Source organism: Vitis vinifera, chromosome 5 (assembly GCF_030704535.1).
Source record: "Vitis vinifera cultivar Pinot Noir 40024 chromosome 5, ASM3070453v1".
In the NCBI taxonomy this organism is placed as follows: Eukaryota; Viridiplantae; Streptophyta; class Magnoliopsida; order Vitales; family Vitaceae; genus Vitis; species Vitis vinifera.
The window spans coordinates 4,243,188-4,269,457 of NC_081809.1; the positions used below are offsets into that span (position 1 = coordinate 4,243,188).

The 26,270-nt window shown below is 35.9% G+C and overlaps 2 protein-coding genes across 6 annotated transcripts; one reads left to right on the plus strand and one right to left on the minus strand.

Moving 5' to 3' along the window:
- Positions 1 to 1,672: 1,672 nt before the first annotated feature.
- LOC100266559 (SAC3 family protein B) lies at positions 1,673 to 18,483 on the plus strand. Its single transcript, XM_002277268.4, has 15 exons — positions 1,673 to 2,098; positions 3,248 to 3,439; positions 4,077 to 4,202; positions 4,921 to 5,163; positions 7,190 to 7,405; positions 7,549 to 7,805; positions 8,108 to 8,208; positions 8,438 to 8,653; positions 9,462 to 9,689; positions 9,770 to 9,861; positions 9,940 to 10,033; positions 14,651 to 14,743; positions 14,861 to 15,633; positions 15,720 to 15,834; positions 16,540 to 18,483. The coding sequence occupies exons 1-15, from the start codon at positions 1,974 to 1,976 to the stop codon at positions 18,340 to 18,342; spliced, it is 4,674 nt and encodes a 1,557-aa protein (XP_002277304.1). The 5' UTR covers positions 1,673 to 1,973; the 3' UTR covers positions 18,343 to 18,483.
- Positions 18,484 to 19,752: 1,269 nt separating this feature from the next.
- LOC100264845 (probable protein phosphatase 2C 35-like) lies at positions 19,753 to 25,172 on the minus strand. 5 transcript variants are annotated; one of them, XR_009465643.1, is made up of 6 exons: positions 24,791 to 25,172; positions 23,235 to 24,484; positions 21,267 to 21,398; positions 20,660 to 20,752; positions 20,408 to 20,469; positions 19,753 to 20,174 (listed from the first exon to the last, which is right to left on the minus strand). XR_009465643.1 is itself a non-coding variant. In XM_059736826.1 (4 exons), exons 1-4 carry the CDS (start codon positions 24,144 to 24,146, stop codon positions 20,467 to 20,469), a joined length of 1,140 nt encoding a protein of 379 aa, XP_059592809.1. In that variant the 5' UTR covers positions 24,147 to 25,072; the 3' UTR covers positions 19,753 to 20,466. The 5 variants fall into 5 exon arrangements, 1 of the variants encoding a protein (XP_059592809.1); XR_009465645.1 differs by having other exon boundaries at positions 24,723 to 25,071; XR_009465644.1 differs by lacking the exon at positions 24,791 to 25,172 and adding an exon at positions 24,611 to 24,691.
- Positions 25,173 to 26,270: the final 1,098 nt, after the last annotated feature.

Genomic DNA, 26,270 nt, shown 5'->3' on the forward strand with positions numbered 1-26,270 from the left:
CTAATTAAATAAAAAATTTGATAACAGATTAAAAGAGATTAAATCTTTTCCATTTTAGAAAACTAACATTTTACCTTTTTTCAACCTAAAAAATACCAATTTTTAACAAAAATGTCCTTATATTTTTCTTGAAAAAGTAACAATTTATTTTAAAACACACGTATAAATAATAAAAATATTAAAGAATATTTATGTCAAAAATTGGTTACTCTTCAAGTTAAAAAATGAGAAAAGTTAGTTTTACAAATTTGAAATGTTTTCATCATTTTTAATTAATTAATTCATAAAAAAATATTTTTTGGTAAATTAAAAAAAGATGAATAAGGTTTTTTTTATAAATTATTTTGAAATTATTTTTTCCTATTAAAAATCATTTTTACTAATAAAATTGAGTTGAATATTTTTTTAAAAATAAAATTTGTAAAAAAATCATCTTATTGAAATCTTCATTTGCAATCAAACCAGTGAAAAGTCCTTCTTTCCAGAATCGTTTTTCCCGAGTTGGTACTTCTTGATTAAAATTATAGAAATGTGTTTTTAATAAAATAATCAAAATCAATTTCTTTATAAATAAAATCAAATTGGAATATTCTTTTATAAATAAATTTAATTTTTTTAAATAATTTATAATTTTAAAAAAATTTGATTTGAAATATTTCTTGAAAATAAATTTGCAAATGTTTTTTTAGCCAATCACTTCTCTTAAATAAAATTTCTTAAATCAAATTTGAAATGAAACATTTTCTACATTCTAATAAAAGTAGATAAAATAAATAAAAATCATCTCCTTGTAAATAAAATCAAATTCAAGCTTTTCTTAATAAATTCTTTTAGTAAAAATAAGCAAAAGGGTTTAAATAAAATGAAATATTTTGATAAATAAATAGAAGTTTTATGAATAATCAAGTTGATTTTAATGTTAATAAATTATTTCAAGATATTTTTTTTAAAATTGTATTATAATATTTGAAATAATAAAATCTATCTAATATATCATTTTGTGTATTTCCCATTTATTAATTTTGTATAATTCACTTTTATTATTATATTTAATATACATTTATATTATTCAGTTGTGGTATCATGATTTATTGATTAATTGTCATAATTTTTTTAATAAAATATTTTTAAAAAAACTTAAAAGGTGCTACGACTTATCATCGTATTTTTTTTATGAGTAACTTAACCCTGAACTATTTTTAATTTATAGATTTGTCGTTTTTTTAAATAAGGAGTGAGTTTTTTTTTCCTATTTTTGTTTTTGTTTTTAAAATTAAACTAAAATAAGTAGTTAATTCTAAATTTTTTAAAAATCAAATTTTCACATAAACAAGTATTATCATTGGATGAGAATATATGTGAAAAATGTGAGTTTATAATAAAATTTTAATAAAATATATCAAAATTATGTATTCAAGTTACCACTTTAGCACTAAAATAGGGAACATACTAAAATTTATGTAACACTCCGACGTAAAGTGTTGTAGATTTGAAAATATTTTTGAAAGTATAATATTTTAAAATTATAATATACTTAAAAAAAAAAAGCCCAAAGAGGGCAAAAACAATACTTGTCATTGCAACTTTTTTATTTGTCTATTATTATTATTATTATTTTCAGTTTTTATTTTAGATATAAAAGTGACGTTGATAAAAAAGATAAAAATACAAAAGGGAAAGTATTTTCAAAGTTTTGGATATTAGATTTTAGAAATAAAGCCACAGAATCCAAACGGCACTGTCCGTAGAGATCCCTGAACTAAACCCTAGATTTAGATACTTTTTGAATATTGATTCAAGGAAACAAGCTTAACCCAAGCTTATTATAGTCTTGATTCTTTATTCAGTTTCCTGGCTCGGAAATCCTGAGAAAAATGAAAATCGAATTCTAGGGTTTGTTCCGCTTCCTGGTTCAGAAATTCTGAGAAAAATTCGATGCAGAAGAAGCAATAGACGTTTCAGAGGCAACAGTGATGGGGTTTGGAAAGAAGTCGGGACCACAATACACCGATTTGGACAACCCTTTTCTCCATATGACTCATCCACCTTCGCCACCTCCCCCATCTTCTCAAGTTACTGCTTCTCAGAGATCGCCAAGGTACTCTCTTCCTGCACTCTTCTTTTGGGAATTTTCTTTTTCGATGGGTGTGCTTCGTTTGGTTGGTTAGAAAGCATGGGAAAATTGGAGTTTTAAAATTTTTGAATTTTTAACTTTTCGTTTTTTGGGGTATTAACTAGAAGGAGAAATATATTAGCTCAAGATTAATGCAGCTAGGCGACTTAGTTGGGATGAGGGAAACAAGAACAACCTAAAAGAATAGACGTCAAAAATTTTGTTTCTCATATTTTCTTTGCTTTCTAGGCAACCAAACGGAGAGTCTTTCCTTCTTTATTTCTACGGGGGATCTGTGTTTTTGTTTGCAGTGTTGTGACTTGTGATATTGCCCTAGAAACACTAAAAAATGTGTTTTATTTAAAAAAAAAGGTTTTCTACGTTATCTGCCCTAATAAATTTGAGACTATTTGTGCTAATCAACGCAAGGAAATAATGGAAAAGAACCTCCGAAAATTGATGGTATTTGCTGCAGAACTTGTTCTACATAGCAAAGAGGCTGGCCCTTTTCATTTGTCCTTTTAGGACCAGTTATGGGTTTTTTTAGTTAACTGCTATTGCATGAGACTTTAACTGTAGTTGATTAACCTTATCCAGTCTTTATTTTAAGAGAAATAGAAAAGATAGGATTCTGCTTACGTTGAGTCTCTATTATGCTTTGGAGATTTCTTGGATGGAGTTCCAGAATTTGTGATATTTTGTATTTATGTTGCATGTGTGATATTTTCTGGAATTGCCCACTCAATCAAGACCCTTTACTAGTATAGGGAACTTGTGGAGGGTTATTCCCTGTTAGAATGAATTGAAATCGCATGAGCTGTCTCAGCTTCATGGGAGACCCCTCTCTTGTCACCAACTGGCTTCCCATGACTTTGGAATCAATTGTATAGATGCTTGACTTAGGTTAAGAGCTGCTTGATGAATTTTTTTTGATCCATTGCGGCAAACCCTCAATTGTAACATATCCTCTTAAACAAAGAAAACAGTTTGTCATCTCCTGATTGCATTAAAAGAATCTTTCTTCCCTGCTAGGAACAAAACTCTGGCCATATGCCATTATTGTGATTATGGAATGTCAATGTCTAAGGTGTCATATAATTTCTTATTGATTAATCTATCTTTTTTCCCACCTAGATGGAGTGATTATGATGCCCAAGTCTACCAGAGGCCTTCAGCAGCTCCATCACTTTTTCCTTCGCATAATTCTGAAACTAGCATTTCAGCTAGGGTTTCCAGATCCCAAGACTCCAAAAGGGCCAGATCTCCTCCTGTACCATCTATGGGTGATGAAGTTTCACGAAACTCCAAAAAATTTGTTCTTAGAAGGTAAGCTTTTTATATCTTATTCTGCATTACCTACTAATAGCATTGTTCTTGATGTGCATAACACATTGGAATGTGTACTTTTTATCCCCTTTTAATAGATGGATGTTGCACTCGTTTTCACTTTCAAAATTTGCTTATGTCACACTAGTTTCCCCAGTGGTTTTGATCATTGTTCCACATCTGTATTAGTTGCCATATTGATTTGCTCCTAAAGTTGTACTTATGGGCTTATTGGTTGTTGCATCCAGAACAATATGACACAACTGCAGGATATATCCATCTTTTCTGGAATCTGGATCCAGCAAACCGAAAAGTCCCAGATATTTTTTATTCATGCTATCAATAGCAAACTATTTTTTTTTACTCGAAAATTTAATATGGTGATTTTGAGGAATATATCAATATCTCTTTTCCATTTCATTCTAATTCTAGTCCCTCTACCACATAATTCAAGAGATCTAGTTTTATTGTTGGTGTAGTGTAGCTCCCATCTTGTAGCAAACATATTTTGTTTGACCGAAAACAGTTCTGAATATCAAAAGGTCCTGGCTTTTTAAATTTTCCTTTACCAGTTTCTATTTTTATTTTTTATATTTTTAAAGGATTCCTGACTCTTTTTGTGTGCTTGATTGGGTAGCCATGCAGATTCTCTTAGTGAAAATCACAATCGCTTAGTTCTACAGAGAACGCGATCACCTCCCTTGGCTCATGAAAAGAATCATTCTCTTGAGGGTTTTCGCTCTCCTTTTGCAGAAGCTCAACAGTAAGTTTTAGGTTCAATTGCTCTGTTTACAGGCACATGCATTTGAATGTGTATGCAATAGTTTGCCCTCTTTCTTGTTCATTAGATTCAAAGCAAAATGTTGGAACCCATAAGTAAGCTTTTGGGTTCAATTGCTTTGTTTGCCGATACATGCACATGCATATAAGTGCATGAAGCACCCTTTTTTTCCCCTTAATTCATTTGATTTAAACTATAATGCTGGAACCCACAATAAGGCTCATATTAAATATATGTTCAGTGATGACCATTAGGATGGTTGCACTGTTCTGGACCATACAAAATTAAGGCATTATTTTCCAATCTGATAATTTCTGGACTTGTTGATTTCCTTCCATCTTGTATCCAACCTTGTAACATTAAACTAGTGTGACAGTACCATATGTCCACTCATGATTATGAGAACCCTTGCTTTGTCTTTGAGCCTTGGATGCAAGTTTACTTTCACAATATCCATGCTAGTTGGGGATTCTTGTAATTCCAGTCAAAGGCATCTTTTATGTTCTTGTTGGTTTTGTTATTCATGTAAAATTTTCATGAGGAGATCATCCTTTGTATGGCTAAAAGATCATTTGCAAAAATATAATATGTATGTTTGTGGCTTTCAGCTGACACTTTGACTAGATGTCTTAGATTGAGATATATGTATTTTATTTTCCCTCAGGTCTTTCTGTGATTGTGCTATCACTTTGTATTGCAGGTCTTCTTTATCTTCCTCTGGATGGGGTCACCGTCCTGAGGTGCCAAGCAGTTATGCTAACCTGCCAACTCATCAATCCGTTGGCTCTGTCTCACCTTATGTTGGTTCTTATGATTCTAGAAGAAGTTCTCCAACTAAGATTACTGATGCTCAAGTCCCCAAAAGAACCAGGTCCCCACCAATACTTCCTGCAAATGAAGTTTTCCAGGGAAATATTCATCTTGCTCAAAATAACTCTAAAAGGTAATTATGGAAATACTAGTACTTGAATCCCTAGGCTGTGTTTTAGGAAAAAAACTGTCTGGATAGATGATTTAGACTCCACGTAATCGAAAATATGTTAAATTGGCTATTCTGCTATTTGGCGGAGTATGTTGCATTCCAATGAATTGATGGAGACGATGGTTATGATGATTATACTTAGAGATGTGAGTGGAAACCAAAAATCTGATGGAAACCCAACCCAACAGAACTGATCAAATCAGTTTGAATTTCAACAATAGCAAAGCTCAGTTCAGTTTGGAAATTGTAAAAATCGAATTAATTGATTCAGTTTTCAATTTCCTTATCTCCTAGGCAGTAGAACTTAACCAAATTAATATTTGAAGACTTGTATTCCTTGTGAATTGTTTGATGTTAAATGTATTTATCTGTATTGATTGCATCCCTTATATTTTTGGACTTGAAATTTTGAATCTTCAATCCCAAATGGGTTTTAAACTATCTTTTGCTCTTTTACCTATCAAAAAAAAAAAAAAAAAAACAACCTTTAAATCTGATTGGTCTTTTGGGCTAGATTAGTTTGCATTCAACCAATCTATCTAAACCAAACCAAACTGCAATGAGTTTGGTTTGGTTAAGTTTTCCCATTATTAGAAGCTTGGTGTGGTGTGATTGAATCATACGCTGACCATGTGGATTTGACCAAATTTCCCCCCAAGAATTGACCAAACTGAAGCTTTTTACAGCCCTAATTATAGTGCCTGCAATGGGGCGGTAGTGATGTGGTGGGGATTGCAATATTGCAAAGGCAATGATTTTGCTTAGCAAATATACTAATAGTACCTCAAAATGAAGGATTTTTGAAATAAACCCTCCACCTTAGGATTTGAAATGTTTGTCTGTAGCTTCAGAACTGGAGCTTAAATCCACCACAGAAATTGAAAAAAAAAAAAAAGTTCTATTTCTATAATTTCTTGGTTAATCCAAAACAAAGCAAATTATTTTGCCTTTTTTTTTTCTTATTTACTTTTTACTATTATTCTTGTTGTTATTTTTGTTTTTATTTATTTTATTTATCATTTTCTTTTGGTTTTTTTGGGAGTGAGGTTGTAAAACTCTCCCATTTTCTTTGAAGTTCTTTCTTTACATTGTGGCCTATCTTAGGAGGAACTGGGTTTAGGTTGATTTTCTAATGTTTTAATGACAACATTTCCATTTTCCATCCAACAAATAAACTGCTAAAGAGCCTGTTTCAAGGGTTGTCTATCTACAAACCCATGGGAGCTTTTAGATTTACAAATCTGACTTTCTAAATTTAAAGTTTTGACTCAAGATGACTGAACTGACAAATTAGAACAGGAAATTAGTACCAAATTTTAATCTTTGATCCTTTGAATGTGCTGATGAAGGCACCATTAGTCTTTAAGAGTCAAAACATCAAAAGCAAACCACCACCCCCATCCACCTGTTAACTTAAATATTAAAACTTGAGATTTTTGAATCTTAAATTTTTTAAGGTTATGTAGCATCATTAATTCTCAAGAATTATGGAATGACAGTGATAAACTTTGCAACTGTGGTGAAAAAAGACATATAAAGCCCAAATCAAGGTTGTGATATGATCACCAGGAAGCCACAAGAAAATTACATATCTTTCATGCCAAGTGAAGAACTCACATCCCACCTCCTATGCCTTTAAAGATGATGGAAGTGGGGCCACCATTAATCCCACACTCAAAATCAAAGAGAAAAAGGAACGAAGGATAATAGGAAAAAAGTTGGCACTGAGGACAACTCTATTTTATATCTGAATCTAGGTAGTAAGAATTCTTGGCAAGGCTACAGAGCAAGAGAATAAGAGGAGTTATAGGGAGAGTATTGTATAAGAGAGCTCAAAAGAAAAGGTAAAAGTCTTTTACTATTTTCTTGCCGATAGGAAAAGATAATTTAGTCTCTATGTAGGATTTAATGGGAACTTATAAACATATCTTTCATCAGTTTTTTCCCTTCTCCTTTTCACTTCACCATCATGTTCTTGCTTATCCAGGCCTTCTATATCTCCTCCGAGGTTCGGTGGGTCAAGTGTTCATGCTCCTCCTGCTTCTCAAATACTTAAGAAGTCCCCACCATCTATGCTCAGTATTGATGCTGAAGCTGCTGCAACCAAGCCCACTAGCATCTCACGGACAAGGTCACCCCCTTTGCATTCCAATGATCATGTCTTCCAGGGAAACTCTTTTTCCACTCAAGATGATACTGAACGGTAAAATGTTGATGGATTAATTCCATTTTAACTAGTCCTCATATTTCTCATCATAAATTCCAGTGCATTATGTTTCTTATATTTTAACTAGTCCTCATAAATTCCAGTGCCTTATGTTTCTTATATTTACATGTGATTTGTAGGGAAATGCAAGCAAAGGCAAAGCGATTGGCCCGCTTCAAGGTCGAACTAGAGCAACCTGTGCAAAGCAGCTTTGATATTGCTAATCAAAAGATTTCTGCAAATAGGCATGATCTGTCGATGGTGGAGAAGCAACAATTAGCTGGGGAACATTCTGTGGATGTAGCAAGGAGTTTCCCTGATGGCAATGCTTTAGCTGATCATGAAGGCTTGGAACCACCCAGTATTATTATTGGGTTATGTCCAGATATGTGTCCTGGTATTTCTCTTAGCTTCTTGATCTAGGAGCAAACTTGCAAATTCAACAATTTTCAGTTGCTTGGTACCATCCCATCTATGTGAATCAAACTACTAGCTTCATGGAGTTTTGATTTCCTTTTTTACTTTTAGTGAAGAAGAAGCTCATTGTTCTTAAATACAAAGAGAATTGTAACTTGAGTTGAATCTCTGTTCATTTTTAAGTTTTTGAAGAAAATTAGATGATCTTTTGTGTGTTCTGTGCAAGAGTTTTAAGGGTATCTGAAATTTGTCAGATCTTTATTTTCTTACTTCATGTTTCAGAGTCAGAAAGGGCAGAACGAGAGAGGAAAGGGGATCTTGATCAGTATGAGCGCTTGGATGGGGATAGAAACCAAACCAGCCAATATCTTGCTATTAAGAAGGTAGTCCATGGTCATTTTTTCCCTCTCAAGTAAACATGTGTTTTTTGTTTTTTAAATTTCTTTGTCATAATTCATAAGAGGAAATGTGAGCAAATATCTTGCTGTTAAGAGCGTACTCCTTGGTTGTTTTTTTCCCTCTTAAGCAAACATGTGTTTTCTTTATATGAATTACTTTGTCATAATTCATAAGAGGAAATGTGATGGATGTTTTTATGTGATTCTAATTCAGTATAATAGGACAGCAGAGAGAGAAGCGGTCTTGATACGTCCCATGCCGGTCCTGCAGCAGACAATTGATTATCTTCTGAATTTGCTATATGAGCCTTATGATGACAGGTTCCTTGGCATGTATAATTTCTTGTGGGATAGGATGAGAGCAATCCGGATGGACCTGAGGATGCAGCACATTTTTGACCTACAGGCTATTAGTATGCTGGAACAAATGGTTTGTCATGTTTTAATTTATTTCTTCAATTTCCATTTGCATATCATGTATATGCTATTTGCCCAGTTCCTAAACATGGGTTAACATCTTGATAACATGTCTTTGTTGAGGAAGAAACTTAGGTCAGGATGGGAGGAGAGAAAGAAATGCTTCTTCCTGATTACTGTATGCATGTAGCTTATGTGCAACCGTCGTAATGGGGCCCATATAGATGAGCTCTATGACAAAAAAACATCTACGTGATGAAAAAGTATTTATTGAATATGTTTTGTGTTGTGACACTTTTTTTTTTGAGCATCCAGATAAGAAGTGCTACCATTATATAATTTGATCATTTAATTTAATTGACTTCTGACCTTGAAGATCTCCCCAATAAGATGTTCCAGATTTAGCGTCTTCATTGCAGTTGCATGGTGGTGCTTTTGGAGGCAATGACCTTATTTTCCTTATGCAAATTATGCTGAATGATGATTTTAATCTTTAGTAGGACCACACACATCCAGCAATATATAATATTTGTTTTAGGAGGATTGACTGATAGATTTTCCTTTTTTATTGATTATGTGGCACAAGCTTAAGTTAGCTCTATGTCAGTTTTTTATTCATTTGTTCCTTTTTTTCCTTTATTTACTTTGTCAATCTTCTTGTCTCCCTGAACTATTTTCCTTTATCTACTCTATCAATGTCTACCTGAGCTATAGTTTTGTTCTACTGCTGGAGGATACGCGTTAGTCTAAGTGATGTGTTCCAAAGTGTCATATGATTCTTCTCAAGACTAAGAGAGTTTTCTGATTTCTGTGGGTGCCAGATAAGACTTCATATAATAGCCATGCATGAATTATGTGAATACACAAAAGGAGAGGGATTTTCTGAGGGATTTGATGCACACCTCAATATTGAGCAGATGAACAAAACTTCAGTTGAATTATTCCAAATGTATGATGATCATAGAAAGAAGGGAATAATTGTGCCAACAGAAAAAGAGTTCCGTGGCTATTATGCACTTCTTAAGCTGGACAAGCACCCTGGGTACAAAGTAAGTTATTGGTTATTGACGGCTTAATTGTATAGGTTTTGTTTCTGCTGTTGTTTATTAAGATAAGCAGTTTTTATTAGGTTGAACCTGCTGAGCTCTCACTGGATCTTGCAAAGATGACTCCAGAGATGAGACAAACCCCAGAGGTGGTATTTGCCCGAGATGTAGCAAGGTTTGCCTCCCCTTAAATCCACTTGTCAGGTTGAAGCATTGAACAGAATCTCATATTAGAGTGATTGTCTTCATGCAGAGCTTGCAGAACAAGTAATTTCATTGCTTTCTTTCGGCTTGGGAAGAAAGCAAGTTATCTTCAAGCATGCCTAATGCATGCTCACTTTGCTAAGGTATAGTCACCGCTGCTTGTGGTTTTAGTGCTTATAATAGAGAACATCACCACTGAAATTTGGCCCTTCAGCTCTACAAACCTTAAGCTCTCTTTACTTTAAACCATGAACTCAATTGCTGTTACATTCACTAGTGGATAGTGGGGCTGTGTGGGTAGTGTGTGTGTGTAGTTTCCAGCATATTGCAAGGACAGACAGAGAACAACATGTCACTACAATTTTAATTGCCTTTCCTGATCATTTTATTAGCTATCATATATGCAGCAGGTAAATTAGTTATATATATTTAGGTCTATGCATAATGATCACATTCTAGTGTGATATGGTAATGAAATCCCTTAGAAAGTTATATGCTTAACTAATTAGATCGGAACCTGGTTGACCAATAATGAATTGTGTTCAAGAAATAACCCAACTTGAAAATCTATAATCTTATGAATTCACATATTTCATCTCTAGTGCCCCCAACTGGCCAAAAAACCCATGAGAGAGAGAGAGAGAGAGAGAGAGGGGGGGGGGGGGGAGGTCAAATCCCCAAGGGGAGATTGTGTCCCAAAGAGAGATCAAATTCAGAAACATTTTTTGGGAGGCACATTTCAAAGAGAGAGAGAGAGAGGGAGAGGTCAAATCCCCAAGGGGAGATTGTGTCCCAAAGGAGATCAAATTCAGAAACATTTTTTGGGAGGCACCTTTCAAAGAGAGAGAGAGAGAGGGAGAGGTCAAATCCCCAAGGGGAGATTGTGTCCCAAAGGAGATCAAATTCAGAAACATTTTTTGGGAGGCACCTTTCAAAGAGAGAGAGAGAGAGAGAGAGAGAGGGAGAGGTCAAATCCCCAAGGGGTGATTGTGTCCCAAAGGAGATCAAATTCAAAAACATTTTTTGGGAGGCACCTTTCAGAGAGAGAGAGAGGGAGAGAGGGAGAGGTCAAATCCCCAAGGGGAGATTGTGTCCCAAAGAGAGATCAAATTCAGAAACATTTTTTGGGAGGCACCTTTCAAAGATTCTTGTATTGCCACAATAATCTCTGAGAACACTTGAATTCCCAACTACCCAAGGTTCTGTGGGAAACATTCATCAAAGTTAAGCTTAACTGTTTAAGACAACTTAATGAAGGGGTTCCACACACCCTGACCATATACCTCTTGCTTGTTGACTGTATTACCTCCCTTCAATCCAACATTATCAATCTTGGGAGCATCCAGAAAAGCTTTTGTAACTTATCTTTAGAAGTGAGGTGGTGGATTGTGTTCACAACTCTATGAAACTGCAATCTTCCTAAAAAAATCTTGGCATTCCTCTTCAATCATATCACTTGCATTTCACCTAAAAAACATGGTAAATAAAAAAAAATAGTCAATTTGAAATTAAATGGATAAAGAAGATGGCAAATGAAGCCTCCCAAATCATTTTACTCATGATACTTCGTAAGACCTTTAAAAGCTATAATAATTATCATTGTCAAAGGACAATTTTGCTGTCCACACTTCTTTCCTTATTTTAACCCACACTTCTTTCCTTATTTTAGCCTACAATTGTTTCCTTATTTCTCCATTTATTATTCTGTGCAGTTAGCATATATTATTTGACAGATTATAGTTTACATGTATAGGATTAGAATTATGAGGGAATTTATTTGCTTTTATTTGCTTTCCATGTATAGCATCCTTGTAAAGTCTATATATAATATACAAAACTCAAGGCCAAGGTATTCGGTCATTCACACAATATTTTGACATGGTATCAGAGCTTGTGTTTTGAACCTAGAGTTTACACGCTTTCTAGGTTTTTCTTTGGGTTTTCTCGGATTTAGCCTTAAGGGCTCTCGGATTTAGCCCTAGGGGCTCTCGGACTCTAGCCCAGCTTTTGGGTTCCTTTTTTTTTCTGGTGGTTGTGACAACACATCTGTGGTGTGATCTTGGAGTTTTCTTTAGGTTTCTTCGCTTCTAGGCTCTTGGAGATCTTCGATTATTTGGAGGTTTGTTATCAAATTTAGGCTCTTTGACGATGTTTTTTTTTTTTTTTCCTAGGCTATTTCTGTCTTCATAATGTCTGGAGAATATTCTATTGTTCGTTTCAATGGCAAAACCTATCTTAGTTGGGAGTTTTAGTTTAAGATGTTTGTGAAAAGTAAGAAGCAAGACAGAGTCTCTAAGTCATCTACGGAATCTGAGTACCGGGCGATGTCTCTTGCTTGTTCTGAAATCATTTGGCTTCGAGGTTTGCTTGCGGAGTTAGATTTTTCTGAGACCGATCCTACACCTCTACATGCCGATAATACAAGTTCTATTCAGATCACGACCAATCCTGTCTATCATGAGCGCACAAAGCATATTGAAGTGGACTGTCACTCTATCCGTGAAGCCTTTGAAGCTCGTGTTATCACTCTTCCACATATTTCCCCTGACTTACAAATTGTTGATATCTTCACCAAGGCTCTCCCTCGTCATCGACATTGCTTGCTAAGTAGCAAATTGATGCTTGTTGATCAACCTGCATCAATTTGAGGGGGGCTGTCAAAGGACAGCTTTGCTGTCCACACTTCTTTCCTTATTTTAGCCTACAATTGTTTCCTTATTTCTCCATTTATTATTCTGTACAGTTAGCATATATTATTTGACAGATTATAGTTTACATGTATAGGACTAGAATCATGAGGGAATTTATTTGCTTTTATTTGATTTCCATGTATAGCATCCTTGTAAAGTCTATATATAATATACAAAACTTAAGGCCAAGGTATTCGGTCATTCACACAATATTTTGACAATCATTGCAACACCTTTAGGTGAAACCCAAATACCTCACCAAGCAGAATGACTTGTGTCATAACCCTAGAGCAACAAGACAGAAGAAAAGGGTGATCCACCATCTCACCCTGGCCTAAGCAAACTGTTAGAAAAATGAGGCTAATCCAACTTATGGTAATCATCCTAGAGGGGGGGTGAATAGGGTGATAGTCTCTTTTTGCAAATTTAAACTATTTGAATGTAAGAGACAATTATATGTAAGTATATAATAAGCAATATAAAGACAATTGCATATAAATTAAAAGAGTAGGGAAGAGAGAATGCAAACACAAGAGTTTATAGTGGTTTGGCGCAACCCAGCCTACATCCACTCTCCTCTAGCTTCAATCCCAAGCTTGAGGTTCTACTATTTCAAGGCTTCCAAACCAAACCTTCAAGCAATAAAATTGGATTATGGTTCCAATTCACTCTCTTGGACTTTTGGCTCCAAGCACCCTTTACACTTCTCAAGAGATACCACACTCTTGAGAAACTTCCTCTCAAAGGTTTATAAATAAATGATCTCACAAAAATCCTAGTACAAGAACTTTAAGCTCAAATGATACAAGAAAACTAGAATTAAAAGGTGCACTAAAGATATGCAAGTTTTACAACAATGGTGCACTAAAAAACACTTTTCTAAGGCTCAAATATATTCAAGAAAGGTTTGGGAAGGTTAAACTTTTTAAACAATAAAGATTGGAGCCTTTTTATAGAAGAGAAAAACCAAACTAGCCGTTTGGGGGTTCGATCGGTCGAGTTAGGGGTCGACCAGTTGACTAGCCATTAGCATTAAATGTTTGGCAGGTAATCGTTGGGCTTCAACCGGACCTCAACCGGGAAGAGAATCTCCTCGACTGGGAAGAGAAGGTCACTAGGAGGGAGAGAAACTTTTTGGACTCCCTCGACCGGTGGTCGACTGGATGAGCACAACTGGTCGAGCCATTTTTTGGCTCAACACCCAATTTTTTCAACTTAAAACCTTTTAAAACAAATTTGAAAACATTTAACACAAGGTTTTAGTTGAAAACATGAAATCATTCAATTCTTAAGATATTTAAAAACAAAATAACACTTGGATGATTTTGATGCATAAGTAAATAATGTAATGCATGAAAATCCTAGTGCACCAACAACCTTGCAAAGAGATCTTATGAAGCCGGGGTCTTTGAAAAACACTTCTCTTTGAGGTGGTCTTCTTCTTCATGATTTCTCCTTGGCTTGATTTTTTTTTGTGATTACCACTTTGGAAATCGTCTTACCTAATCACACTTGAAATATAATCATTAGTTCTAAACCTTGTTTTGTCATCATCAAAATCAAGATTAACCAATCCTTAGTTTCACACAAACCAAACAAGAATCTTGACTACAGGCTGAACTTTCAATTTCCAAATAAAGTTAGCTTGAGGGAAGGCATTGGAAAATCACTTTTAGATCGGTAAGAAAAGGACTTTGAGGAGAACAAGCATGGAGGAATCAAGGATTTAAACCTCTTACTTGAAAAAATAGAGGACTTTTAAAGACTGTTCAAATAAAGCACAAGATTGGGGATATCAATAATTTCCTTATCTATTAAATCACAACAATTGAAATTCCAGGATGGGGATTGGTCAAATTCTAGATTGTCATAACATGTCATCTGAATCTTAATCATGAGATTTACATTTTGTGCTGGTTATGTGGAATCCTTATATTTTTCCTTTTTTTTTGGGGATCTTGTATGCTATGATGTTTGTCTCAGTTACGGACACATATGTTATACATTGAACATGCTCATGTGGACACACATGGTTTGGTGTTGTCTCATATGTTATGCTGTTTGTTTCAGTTACGAACACAGGCACTTGCTTCTCTACACTGTGGCCTACAGAATAACCAAGGTCTCCCTGTTGCCCATGTTGCCAGGTGGCTTGGGATGGAGGTACCTTTTTTTTTGGCTTGGTGTTTATTATTCCTATATCCATTTTACACACTGAAGTTGTCCCCAACCAACTTATCTCAATTCTCACATGTTTTGTGCTTTGATTATTGAAACCAGGAAGAAGACATAGAAAGCCTTATAGAGTATCATGGGTTCTTGATAAAGGAATTTGAAGAGCCTTATATGGTGAAGGAAGGCCCATTTCTTAATGCTGATAAGGACTATCTCACCAAATGTTCAGAACTTGTCCATTCAAAAAAGTCAAATACTATAGTTGAGGATGTTGCATCTTCTTGTCAATCAATGTCCTTGCCTTCTGCAAAAGCAACAGAGCTTCAGTTGAGTAAGGACTACAATCATGAGCCAATAGCCACTGCACCTGTCGGCAAAAATGATTATGACCCTGCAATGGATGAAGAAATGGCTGATTTTGAAGCTGTTTCATCCCCAAAAGATGGCACGCCAATCCAGCTGATGCTTGGGCCATCAACAGTTTCCCAGCAGAGTGCAGATGGCCATTGGGTGGCAAGTGTTAGTTCAATGGCATGTGATTTCGCCTTAGCTCAGAAGTCCCCTGAATCTCAGCCAACTAAAGTTGGAAAAGTGGGGCAACCAAATTTTGATGCACTCTTCAGAAACTCTCTGGAGAAAAGAAGACAGTCTCACATGGAAGCAATGCCATCACAGGTTGTGTCAACACCAGTTATGCAAGAGAGATTCCCTGTTACTGAATTTAATTATCCTGTGGAAAATTCAGTACCACAAACTGTGGTAATTAAAGATATAGAAGATGAAGAACTTACTGACATTCACCAAGAAGTTGAAAATGATGTTGTGGCAAGTAGTCAGGTTGAAGAAGTCGCGGAAGCTAAACTCAAATTGATCTTAAGGTTTGTGGTTTGTGCATCTGATTTGTTTGTAAATGAATGTGGGGTTCCCTTACAATAATTATTTTTTTGCATGTCTCTTTGGTCAGAATATGGAGGCGACGTTCTTCAAAGCGAAGGGAGTTGCGTGAACAGAGGCAATTAGCAGCAAGTGCTGCACTAGATTTGCTATCACTGGGCCCACCAATTCAACATAATGAAGATGTAAGTTTGTTCACTATTTTTCTTCCCTTTTTTTTTTTGTTTTTGTTTTTGTTTTTTTGTTTCTTGTTTAATCTTGTCCATCCTATCCTCTCTTGGGCCTTCCTCCTATCTCTGTCTGAATAAAATAAATAAAAAAATTGAACTGAAATTCTTCTCTCTCTCTCTCTCTCTCTTTTCTATGTAATTTACCTCTCCTCTCTTGGCTTCCAGTTTCTTATTCATGAAAATTTGAGCCCATGTCCCATGGCTAAGCATCAATGCAATTTATATACATGTGAGCAAATCTTGTATGGGTAATCCAACTCTTCCTTATTGGTTTCCAAACTTTTGTTTGTTTGGCATTTCAAAACCCAATAATAAGCATCTTGTTGCCTTTTACTATGAAATTGATGGGGCGACAGTCCGCAAACAAAAGCTGGGCCAGCCATTTTAGAAAAGTTAAATCATAAAGGTTGTTTTGTTCTGTGTTTCCACACATCATTATTTGACTGTAATTATGCAAGGTCACGATTGACTTTAATGATTGTTTACTTACTAGATAAGTTCCTTATTATGCATTTTGGTACCTTTTTTTATGTACAGTAGTATTATAGTTGAATGACCAACTTCACTCACTGCGCAAACAATATTCCTTCTATTGATTTTTTCCTGACCTTTCAACTTATTTTGTATTTCTCACTTCATTTTCATTTTCCTCCTGTGAAGCAACCAAGCACTTTCAGTGAGTTCAATATTGACCAAATTATGAGGGAGAGATACCAAAAACATGAACAATCCTGGTCCAGGCTGAATGTTTCAGAAGTGGTAGCAGATAAATTGAGTGGAAGAAATCCTGACTCTAAATGTTTGTGCTGGAAAATTATTGTATGTTCCCAGATGAACAACCCAGGAGGAGAAAACATGGGCCATAGGAGCCAAGTTGCCCATTTTGCAGCAGGTACGTGGTTGCTTTCTAAGCTTCTGCCTACCAGAAAAGATGACGATGCTGGTCTAGTAATTTCATTACCTGGCCTGTCTATGTGGGAGAAATGGATGCCTAGCCAATCTGATGCTGATATGACCTGCTGTTTGTCCATTGTTGTGGAAGCAAAATTTGATAATCTAAACCAGACAGCACTTGGTGCAAGTGCAGTTCTTTTCCTTGTATCTGAAAGCATCCCATTGGAGCTTCAAAAGGTCCGACTCCATAACCTTCTGATGTCTTTACCTTCTGGTTCATGCTTGCCACTGCTGATCTTAAGTGGCACATACAAAAAGGACGCTTCAGATCCTTCCTCTGCCATAATTGATGAATTGGGGCTCAACAGCATTGATAGGTCACGTGTAAGTCGCTTTTCAGTTGTTTTCCTTGTTCAAGATCAGCAAACAGAACACACTGATGGGTTTTTCAGTGACGAGCAATTAAGAAAGGGGCTGTATTGGTTGGCTAGTGAATCACCCCTACAGCCCATTCTTCACTGTGTCAAAACACGTGAACTGGTTCTGACCCACCTTAATTGTTCTTTGGAGGTTCTTGAAAATATGAACATATACGAGGTGGGTCCAGACCAGTGTATCTCTGCCTTCAATGATGCATTGGATCGATCTCAAGGAGAGATTTGTGTTGCAGCTGATGCAAATCGTACCAGTTGGCCATGTCCTGAGATTGCTTTGCTAGAGGAGTCTGGTCATGAGCATAGAGCCATTAAGTTGTACTTGCCAAGCATAAGATGGAGCTCTGCTGCAAGAATTGAACCCCTTGTATGTGCATTAAGGGGCTGTAAACTCCCTACTTTCCCAGATGATATATCTTGGTTGAACAGAGGTTCCAGCATGGGCCAGGAGATTGAGAACCAGAGATCGCTTCTTGAAAATTGCTTGATCAGATACCTCACTCAGTTGAGTAAGATGATGGGCTTGGCACTGGCAAAAAGGGAGGTCCATGTCATGCTTCAGAACAGCACCAAACTTGAGCTCCATAATTCAAGCTACTATATAGTTCCGAAGTGGGTAATGATTTTCCGACGGGTTTTCAATTGGCAGTTAATGAGTTTATCTAGCGGACCTGCTTCTGCAGCTTATGTTTTGGAGCACTACAGTGCTGCTCCAACAAAATCGGGAAGTTCTGATAAACCAGGGCTTGAAGGTAGCAGATCATCACCGTATTGTTTAATTCATCCCACTCTAGATGAAATGGTTGAAGTTGGCTGTAGCCCCCTTTTATCCAGGAAGGGTCAGTCAGAGCCCGAGCCTTTTCAACCTCTACCAAGATTGGTTTATGATAGTTCTCATGTTCAGGAATATAACACCAATGATTTGGAGGAGGATGAAGAGAATTTTGTTCAGGGTGTTGAGTTGGCAGAATCAAATGGTTATACTTACTCAACTGATGGATTAAGGGCTACTGGCAGTAGAGAATTGGTAGTGGTTACCGAGGCAACAATGGGAGCTGGAAAATTAAGCAAGTTGGTAGAGCAGTGTAACAGATTGCAGAACATGATAGATAAGAAGCTTTCAGTTTATTTCTGATATGCTAATTATTCTACTTGAAAATTTTTGTATCTATAGGTGCGCACGCATGCTCTCGAAGAATTCTGTTTCGTTTTTAAGTTCTGTAATTCTATTGTAATGTTTCTTCATGCAATGAAAATAATAAGAGCTTTGAAGACATTACTCTGGGCAGGCATTGTGTAGATTCACTCGCTCAATTTGAGTAGCTATGGCGATGACATGGTCAATCTTTTAAAGGGTCACAAGGAGTGATGTCACCTTAGTGACTAACGAAATCTTAGCAGAGTAAAGTTTATGCTCTTTTCCCATAATTGATATATTCAACAACTTTATTTAGAGAAATTAAAAAAAAAAATTGCTTAGAATTATCCAACTTCACTTAACTTTTCAAGGGCCTTAGGTTCTCAGCAAATGAGATATTTCTTAATATTTTTATGTTTATCTACAAGGAAAAACTTTGGGTTTGTTGGAAAGAAAAGCTGAAAGGAATCTGTTAAAATGCCTTGCAGTAGAAGGGACCCATAGCTGAAAGCCAGGGCAATGGCTTGAGCTTGGGCTTTTGTTCTGCAAAAGGAGAAAGTGCTTCCGTTGCTGCCTTGCTGGAATCTTTCTTTTTCTTGATCGTAGGCCCCGAAACTGTTGCGTGCATTCTCCTTCCATTCGCCAAATGTCTTTTCATTAAATTCTGAGCTTGATATGAAGTGAAGTTTCTATTTTGAACCAACTTCCAAACTGTAAATTCTAAGAATGGAATACGCACACTCATCACTTTACAAAGGAAATGATCAGACACGAGCTAAACCCATTAGGAAAGTGAAATGGCAGGTTCTTTCGGGGAAGGACTGGAGCTCTTCACAGAAAGGAATGCTTCATATTTCTGAGGAGAGGAAAGCAAGGTTGCTCACCAAGTTGGGTAGGCAAGTGGGTCACTCTGAAACCCCATGGTTTAGTCACTTCATAAGGAAAAACAAGAACAAGAGGATGAAAAGCCACATCTTATGATGAACAACCTCATACCTCAACACCATTATTGAACCAACTCCAACCTCACATAACACTATTGAATTAACCTTCCACATCCAGAGATGACACCTTCCAAACATTATTGAATGAAAAGCATAATCATTGGAACAACTGTGCTTCCTTTAATTTCAATCATGGAACATCCAATGCTACACCATTTGAACCATTGAAATTGATATTTCTATATATAAGATTGAGAATGAAATTAACAGTCCCAAGAGTACATCTCTGATTTAAATCATAACTATTTGTGGATAGACATGGTTAAGTATTGCAGCTAAACACATTATGAAACCTTCCACATCCAGAGATGACACCTTCCAAACATTATTGAATGAAAAGCATAATCATTGGAACAACTGTGCTTCCTTTAATTTCAATCATGGAACATCCAATGCTACACCATTTGAACCATTGAAATTGATATTTCTATATATAAGATTGAGAATGAAATTAACAGTCCCAAGAGTACATCTCTGATTTAAATCATAACTATTTGTGGATAGACATGGTTAAGTATTGCAGCTAAACACATTATGAAACCTGTTCTTCCTAAATCTGATCTAGAGGAAACACCGTCGTATCTGTGCTCATATCTGATCTCACGATCCATGGGTCCCAGCTTTTGTATGTTAGCAGGTGCAAGCCAGTGGCTGCAGAATAACCTTAAAGCCAACTTGTATAGTTAAAAGATCTGTGTGTCATCAGAAATTTAACATGAACTTGTAGTGTGGAGATCAGCCAAATAAGTAGATAGGTATGGGCAGAACAGAATGCTTCCAACCCCAGTAGCATACAATAACAACCTCCTTCCTGTTCCATGTTCCCTGTCAAAAATAGTTCAGTATTTTGAGAAAAAATAAAGATGCTCAACTCTCCAACTCACTTTCTTATTCTGTCTTTCCCTATTTTATTTTGCCTTCACCCCCTATCAATTTAAAAGAAGGTCCAGTGAGATCAAATGAAGGATTGAATGCAAATAGTTACACTTAGTCTCCCTGAACACATTCTTTGATTGGTTCTTAAAAGTAAATCAAATTCCAAGACATGGATATGGTACCATTTCAAGGCAAATGAAACAGGGCAATTTGAGTCAACTTCAACTTCTTTTTGACCCAATCACTGCAATCAATGAAGAGAAGAAAAATGCTCAGTTTGCAAGAAAAAGGTACATAATTGGAATGAAACAGAGCCTGATTAACCCACCATTTCCAACAGTCTAAAATGTGTTGGAGAGGGAGCAACAAATTGCTTGGCTTTGATTCACTGAAAGAGCACACTAACAAAGCTGCATATCTGAGAATTCACTTACCGTTGAATGAAAAACTTCTGACCCAGTAGTAATGGATACATCAGGAGTTCCTCCTCTTCCTGTCCTCAAGATAGCCATGGTATTGGCACCTGACTATACCAATTACAAAAAATATTAGGCCACCATAAAACCAAAAAAAGTGGAGTGGGATAGAATACTAATGCACCCAGATGGTAGCAGCAAATTCTGCAAGTGAGCAAAGGAAAAATGTGGCAGGGACACACAACATATTTATTTTAAGATTTTTTTTTTTAAATATTACTTTTAGTATTGGGGTATTTATTTTTCTTGGAAGGGGTCCCTGTCTACTACAGTTGAGTTTAACCCAGTGGATGATCATAACCATTTGAATCTAAGCTCTCTCTTGGATTAAACATGCCAAAAATCATGAAATATAATTAACAGTAGCAGCCAACCAACGCATGCTGTTCGTAGCATAAACCTCTGAACTTAGACCCTGCCAAAATGGAGGTAGAGGCTTACTTACCACTAGTTCCACCATTGCCAACGGTGAACATTAATGCAGAATTAGAAGATAAGATTTTAGCTTATAGTGAAAAGAAAAGTAACGAATGAACATCCAAAGAAAGATTTGAATTATTCATACATCAGATAGGTCTCTAATGTGTACAATGATGATTGTTATATCATCAGTTCGATTTTCATGCTCCAACCATAGTTTGTATGATTCTCCAGCAATGGCTGCACATGCATCTCTAGGATCTGGATATCTTGCCACCTACATAAGAATTACCATTAGAACTTGTTAGGGGAACAGTGGGACTGCGGGTAATAAAAAAGTACAGTTGAAATAATAAGATAAGCAAGAATGCCACAACAAAATTATAATGCTTTTGAAGCCAAATTCTTTGTTTCAGTTTGTCAAAGTAAACTGATCAATATTCACTAAAACAGATAGCACTCTTAATGCTAAAATTTAGTTCTCTGACTCTATGTTCGGGAGGAAAAAATTCCAAAAAATAGGACGAGAACTGCTTAAAATGAAAAATCAAAACCAATTTGTCTCAAGTACTCAGAACAACAGGCTCAAAAATACAAGTTGGAAATGGATATTGCTACGCAGAGGCTCACAAGCAGTTGAAAAAAACAACTTGATTGCCAAATATGGGGCATAAAATGTGAATAAACTGCGGTAGACTTATAAATTATAACAAAACTTTCTCTTACATTTTCATTGCTTCCGCAGTTATTATTACTTTCACATTTCTACTAGTTAAGGCATTAAATATGTCTGATTAGAAATAATGGAGATGTTCATGGCCCATCATTTCTGTAAGGCAGCCATACAATTGAAGGAGAGATTGACCCAATTCAGAAAAATGCTAATTTTTTCCTTTTCTAATACCAGCATGATTAGAATATAAATTTACATTAATTAATATAGCCAATGCATGCAGATATCATACCCCAAATTGCGCAACTGTGATTATCTTGATGCAATTACCAACATCAGAAATTGTGAAGAAAAATTGAAGTAATAAATTCTAGTCAGCAATCAAGTAATAATATTTGATGTCTAATCAGCCCTTGAGGCCTGGCTCAAGTGGTAAAGTGTTGGGGAGAGCTTGTGGGAGGTTTCAAGTTCATGTCCCAATGGGGCCAAAAATTTACCTATCAAGAAGAAAGAAAGAAAACATTTGCTGTCCAATCTATTTCAAATGGAAATCTGGACAGATGAAATATAGTAGGGATGTTAGCACACACCTTTGGAATGCACCACACCAATGTGACTTACGTAGAACACAAAAATGAGATTATTTAGTTTCCCAAAGCATTTGAAATCAATATACTCCATACTATGCATCACACTGGTTTTAGAATTTCACGAAATCACCCTACTTACATTCCTTTATATTGTGGACAATGTCCCTTTCCATGTAGCGTCTAAGGCTTCCTTTTTGAATATTCTAACAGGATGGTAGAAAAGGGCATGATGAAAAGTTACAGCAATGAGATAATGAGGAAACAGAACAAGACAATACACAGGACAGCACACCTGGGCTTATTTGTTGCAAGGTTTGGATTATAGAAGAAAAAATAATATGCAATTACATATTATGATATTTTCTATTCTTGGCCCGAGATCATATAAAGTATGTGTAGGAATGTGGAATGTTAGTGATGCTCAACATACAAGGACCCTTGTTTTAAAAAGAAAAGGACCAAAGAGGAGAAAGGAAGGAAGAAACATTTGGTACTTCACTACATTGTGGGTATAGTCATAGCACACTAATGGCAATTTGACTAACCTAGAGACTTCTATCTACACATTTGTATTAATAACATAATGCTTAGATGTTAATATTTCCCAATGAAATTTTAGAGCTAAATTCTCCAACTCCTTCACATCTTAAGGTGATACCTAGAAGCAGCAAGTGGTCAAGGGTCACGCCATATTGAACAACTTTCAAAATTAAACAGGTGAATCAAATTGAAATTAATGACAAAAAACAGTAAATGGAATATGAACAGTGAAAGACGGATGAAGTAAATTAAGTACAAACTAGATTAAGGAGGGTTATTTATCTGTCCTAGAATGAGTTCATTATCATACCATCTCGACAACGGTCTGGCTGGAGAGAAACTCAAAAACCCCATCACTTGCAACAACAAAAAACAGATGATTGGATGCAAGCTCAATCATTGACACCTCAGGAACAGCAATCACACCAATTTTCTCAGCTGTACCATCTCCTACACTCCTTGTAAATGCAGTCCCAGGGTACATACCATTCTGTACCCACAACCTTGGAGGATCGCTTCCTTCAGTTTCTTCATCACCCCATGTTTGAATATCTGGGTCCTTAAGCCCTTCCACTTGATCCACACTCAGAACCCTGGCCCCACAAAGCTTCACTCTATCATATTCATCTTTTCTAAATGGTGTCTGATCATAAGACAGATCTTCTGCAATAATTCGATTCCCCTCCTTAACTGCAATCACAGCCCTTGAATCACCCACATTTGCAACAAAAAGGGTATTCCCAATAAGAAGGACCGTAATCGCCGTTGTACCACTCATTGAATCATCTATCTCACTATTGTGTAGTTCGGAATTTGTCACTAAAAAGGCTGAATTATAAACTTTTACAGGATCATCTAACAATGTGGGATCATTTGATAGTACTTCTACTAACCTGTCCTTAACAAAATTCGAACACTGAGCACCGAATTGCCCATGGCCATCAAATACCCCGAAGAAATGGACGTTGGGGTTACCTTGAATTTCTGTTTTGATGATGTAACTGTCTTGATTTTCTTTATCTGGCGAGTCAGGGTAGTAGCCACGCTGCGATAGGACCGAGTACTCCAAATTGAAGTTATGAGAAGGAACAGCAACACACTCCAACAACCTGTCTGAGATTATGTGCCTTCCACCATACCGGCCCCTTTCACGGTAGTCCCGGGAATCACCGTTTGATGATGGTGGGTAACGACTACAGCACTTTCCATGGACACAGCCCATGTTTCAGGACACAATCAACCGACTAAACAAAGAAATCCAAACGCAGCCCACGTGTTTGCAAGAAGCCCTAAGCGAAATACAAAACGAGTTGAGCCAAACCGTGACAGAAATGCAAATCCTGGAGGGTTGTGTGGTGAAATGGGCGTTGCTCGCAGTCAACATTGTGGTCTTGAACAACGATGCTCTGCCTAGAACCCATGTTTCAAGAGCAGAATTAAGCCACAATGAGCAAACCCTAGAAACAAACAACCCAAATAACAAAAAGGGTTGCGCTGTTGACGAGAACTATAATTCCCAAATGATGATTGGCATCTGGGTTATCCTCCACAAAAGGTTTCCTACAAAAATTCCCCAAGATTAGAATAGGCTATAGAACAAGAAACGCTTGACACGAAACCCCATCAGAGAAAAAGGGATAAGAAAACCCTAAATCAACCCTAAGAAGAAGCAAAAAGTAGAGACACCTTGGCCCTGATCATACAACACCCTTTCCTCAAACAGGACGTCTTGTGGGGTTCACACACAATTTAAAAAAAAAAAACATATATATAAAAAAAAAAATTTAAAACAATGTACTTTATTGGCGCAGAAGATCACGGCTCAAGAAGAGAGCATTTAAAGCAAAGATTGAAGAAAATGAAAACCTAAAGCAAGAGTCCAAATGGGGTTCTGATGATGACGAAATCGGGGCTTCTTTCAAGAGAGATGATAAAGATTTGTCCATCCATGTACGCATATGCAACAAAGCCCATGTCCCAAGACAAACATGCACAGTCGATTGTGGATGTGTGTGTGAGAGAAAGAGAGAAAGAGAGAAGGAACAAAGGTCCATCCATTAAATTGAAATGAAAATCCCGGGAAAGTGACAAGTGTATATTTTCCACGATCCACAGAGCCAGACTCTGGTCGTCGCTCGTGTGTAACACAATTTGTCCCTTCTCCTTTTTCACTCTTATAATTTAAGACCTTCCCCCATAATTTAATTTACCCATAAATTGAAAACAAATTTAGACTAAGCTTCCATTTTCTTCAACCCCTCATATCTAATAAGAAAATATTAACTTATCGGATCAAATATTAATCAATTTATCATCTAAACCATTAAATATATATAGTGAAATTTACATTATTAGATAACGATCCGAATTAGGGAAATACAAATAAATAAAATCGATATATAAATAAACGTTGTAATATTTCACATCGAATAGTAGATAAAAATTTTTATATTATATAAATATGATTTTTTTTTAATTTTGTAGACGCATTTTAAAATCGTAAAAATTCTTTAAGCTCAGATCAAACAATATCACGATTGAGTGGCAATCATTATAAATTATATCAAAATCAATTCTCAACCTGGTATAAGAGTTTATTTTGCCTCATGAGGGGTATCTATTTGTAGGACGATGTTGTGTTTGTAAAAGAGGTGTTTGTGATGTCCCATATTGGATAAGAGAAAAAGTTTCCAACATTATATAAGTGTAGACTTCTATTAATTATGTAGAGACGTTTTAAAGTTATGAGATTTATTTTACATCCATACATATATAATGGAAATAATGCCTTGAGAGAATACTATTGATGGATTGGTGCAAAAAGTTGAACATTTACAATGAATTAAGATAAACCTTGAGTTCATGATTTGACAACCACAAATTTCGTGGTTGTATAGAGTGATTGAAACCTCTTGGAGCCATGTCGAATTTTAATACTATATGGGTAACCTTTTATTTTGGACTTCAGGCTAATATTTTTTAAGTTATAGATTTTTTTGAATAAAATTAATTAAATAAATATAATTTTTTTATTGAACTTAAAAATTAATTTTTGATTTTTGATTTCTCCTAAGTCAAATCCTGGCCATTTAACATTATAATAAAAATTAATTAATAAGATAATGGATCATGTATTTGTGGACCAGAAAATGAATATCTTATGAAATTAAAAGTCAATATGAAAAAAGAAAAAAAAAAGAAACAGAAAAAAAAAGCCCACTTGTCCTAGAAGTTGAAGAAGGTGATCCCACATATCAGGTATGGTTGGTTTGTATCTTAGAGCTTGTCCCAAATGCAGTTTTGGAAGTTTCTGTAGGGGATGAGAATATTAAGATAGACACACAGT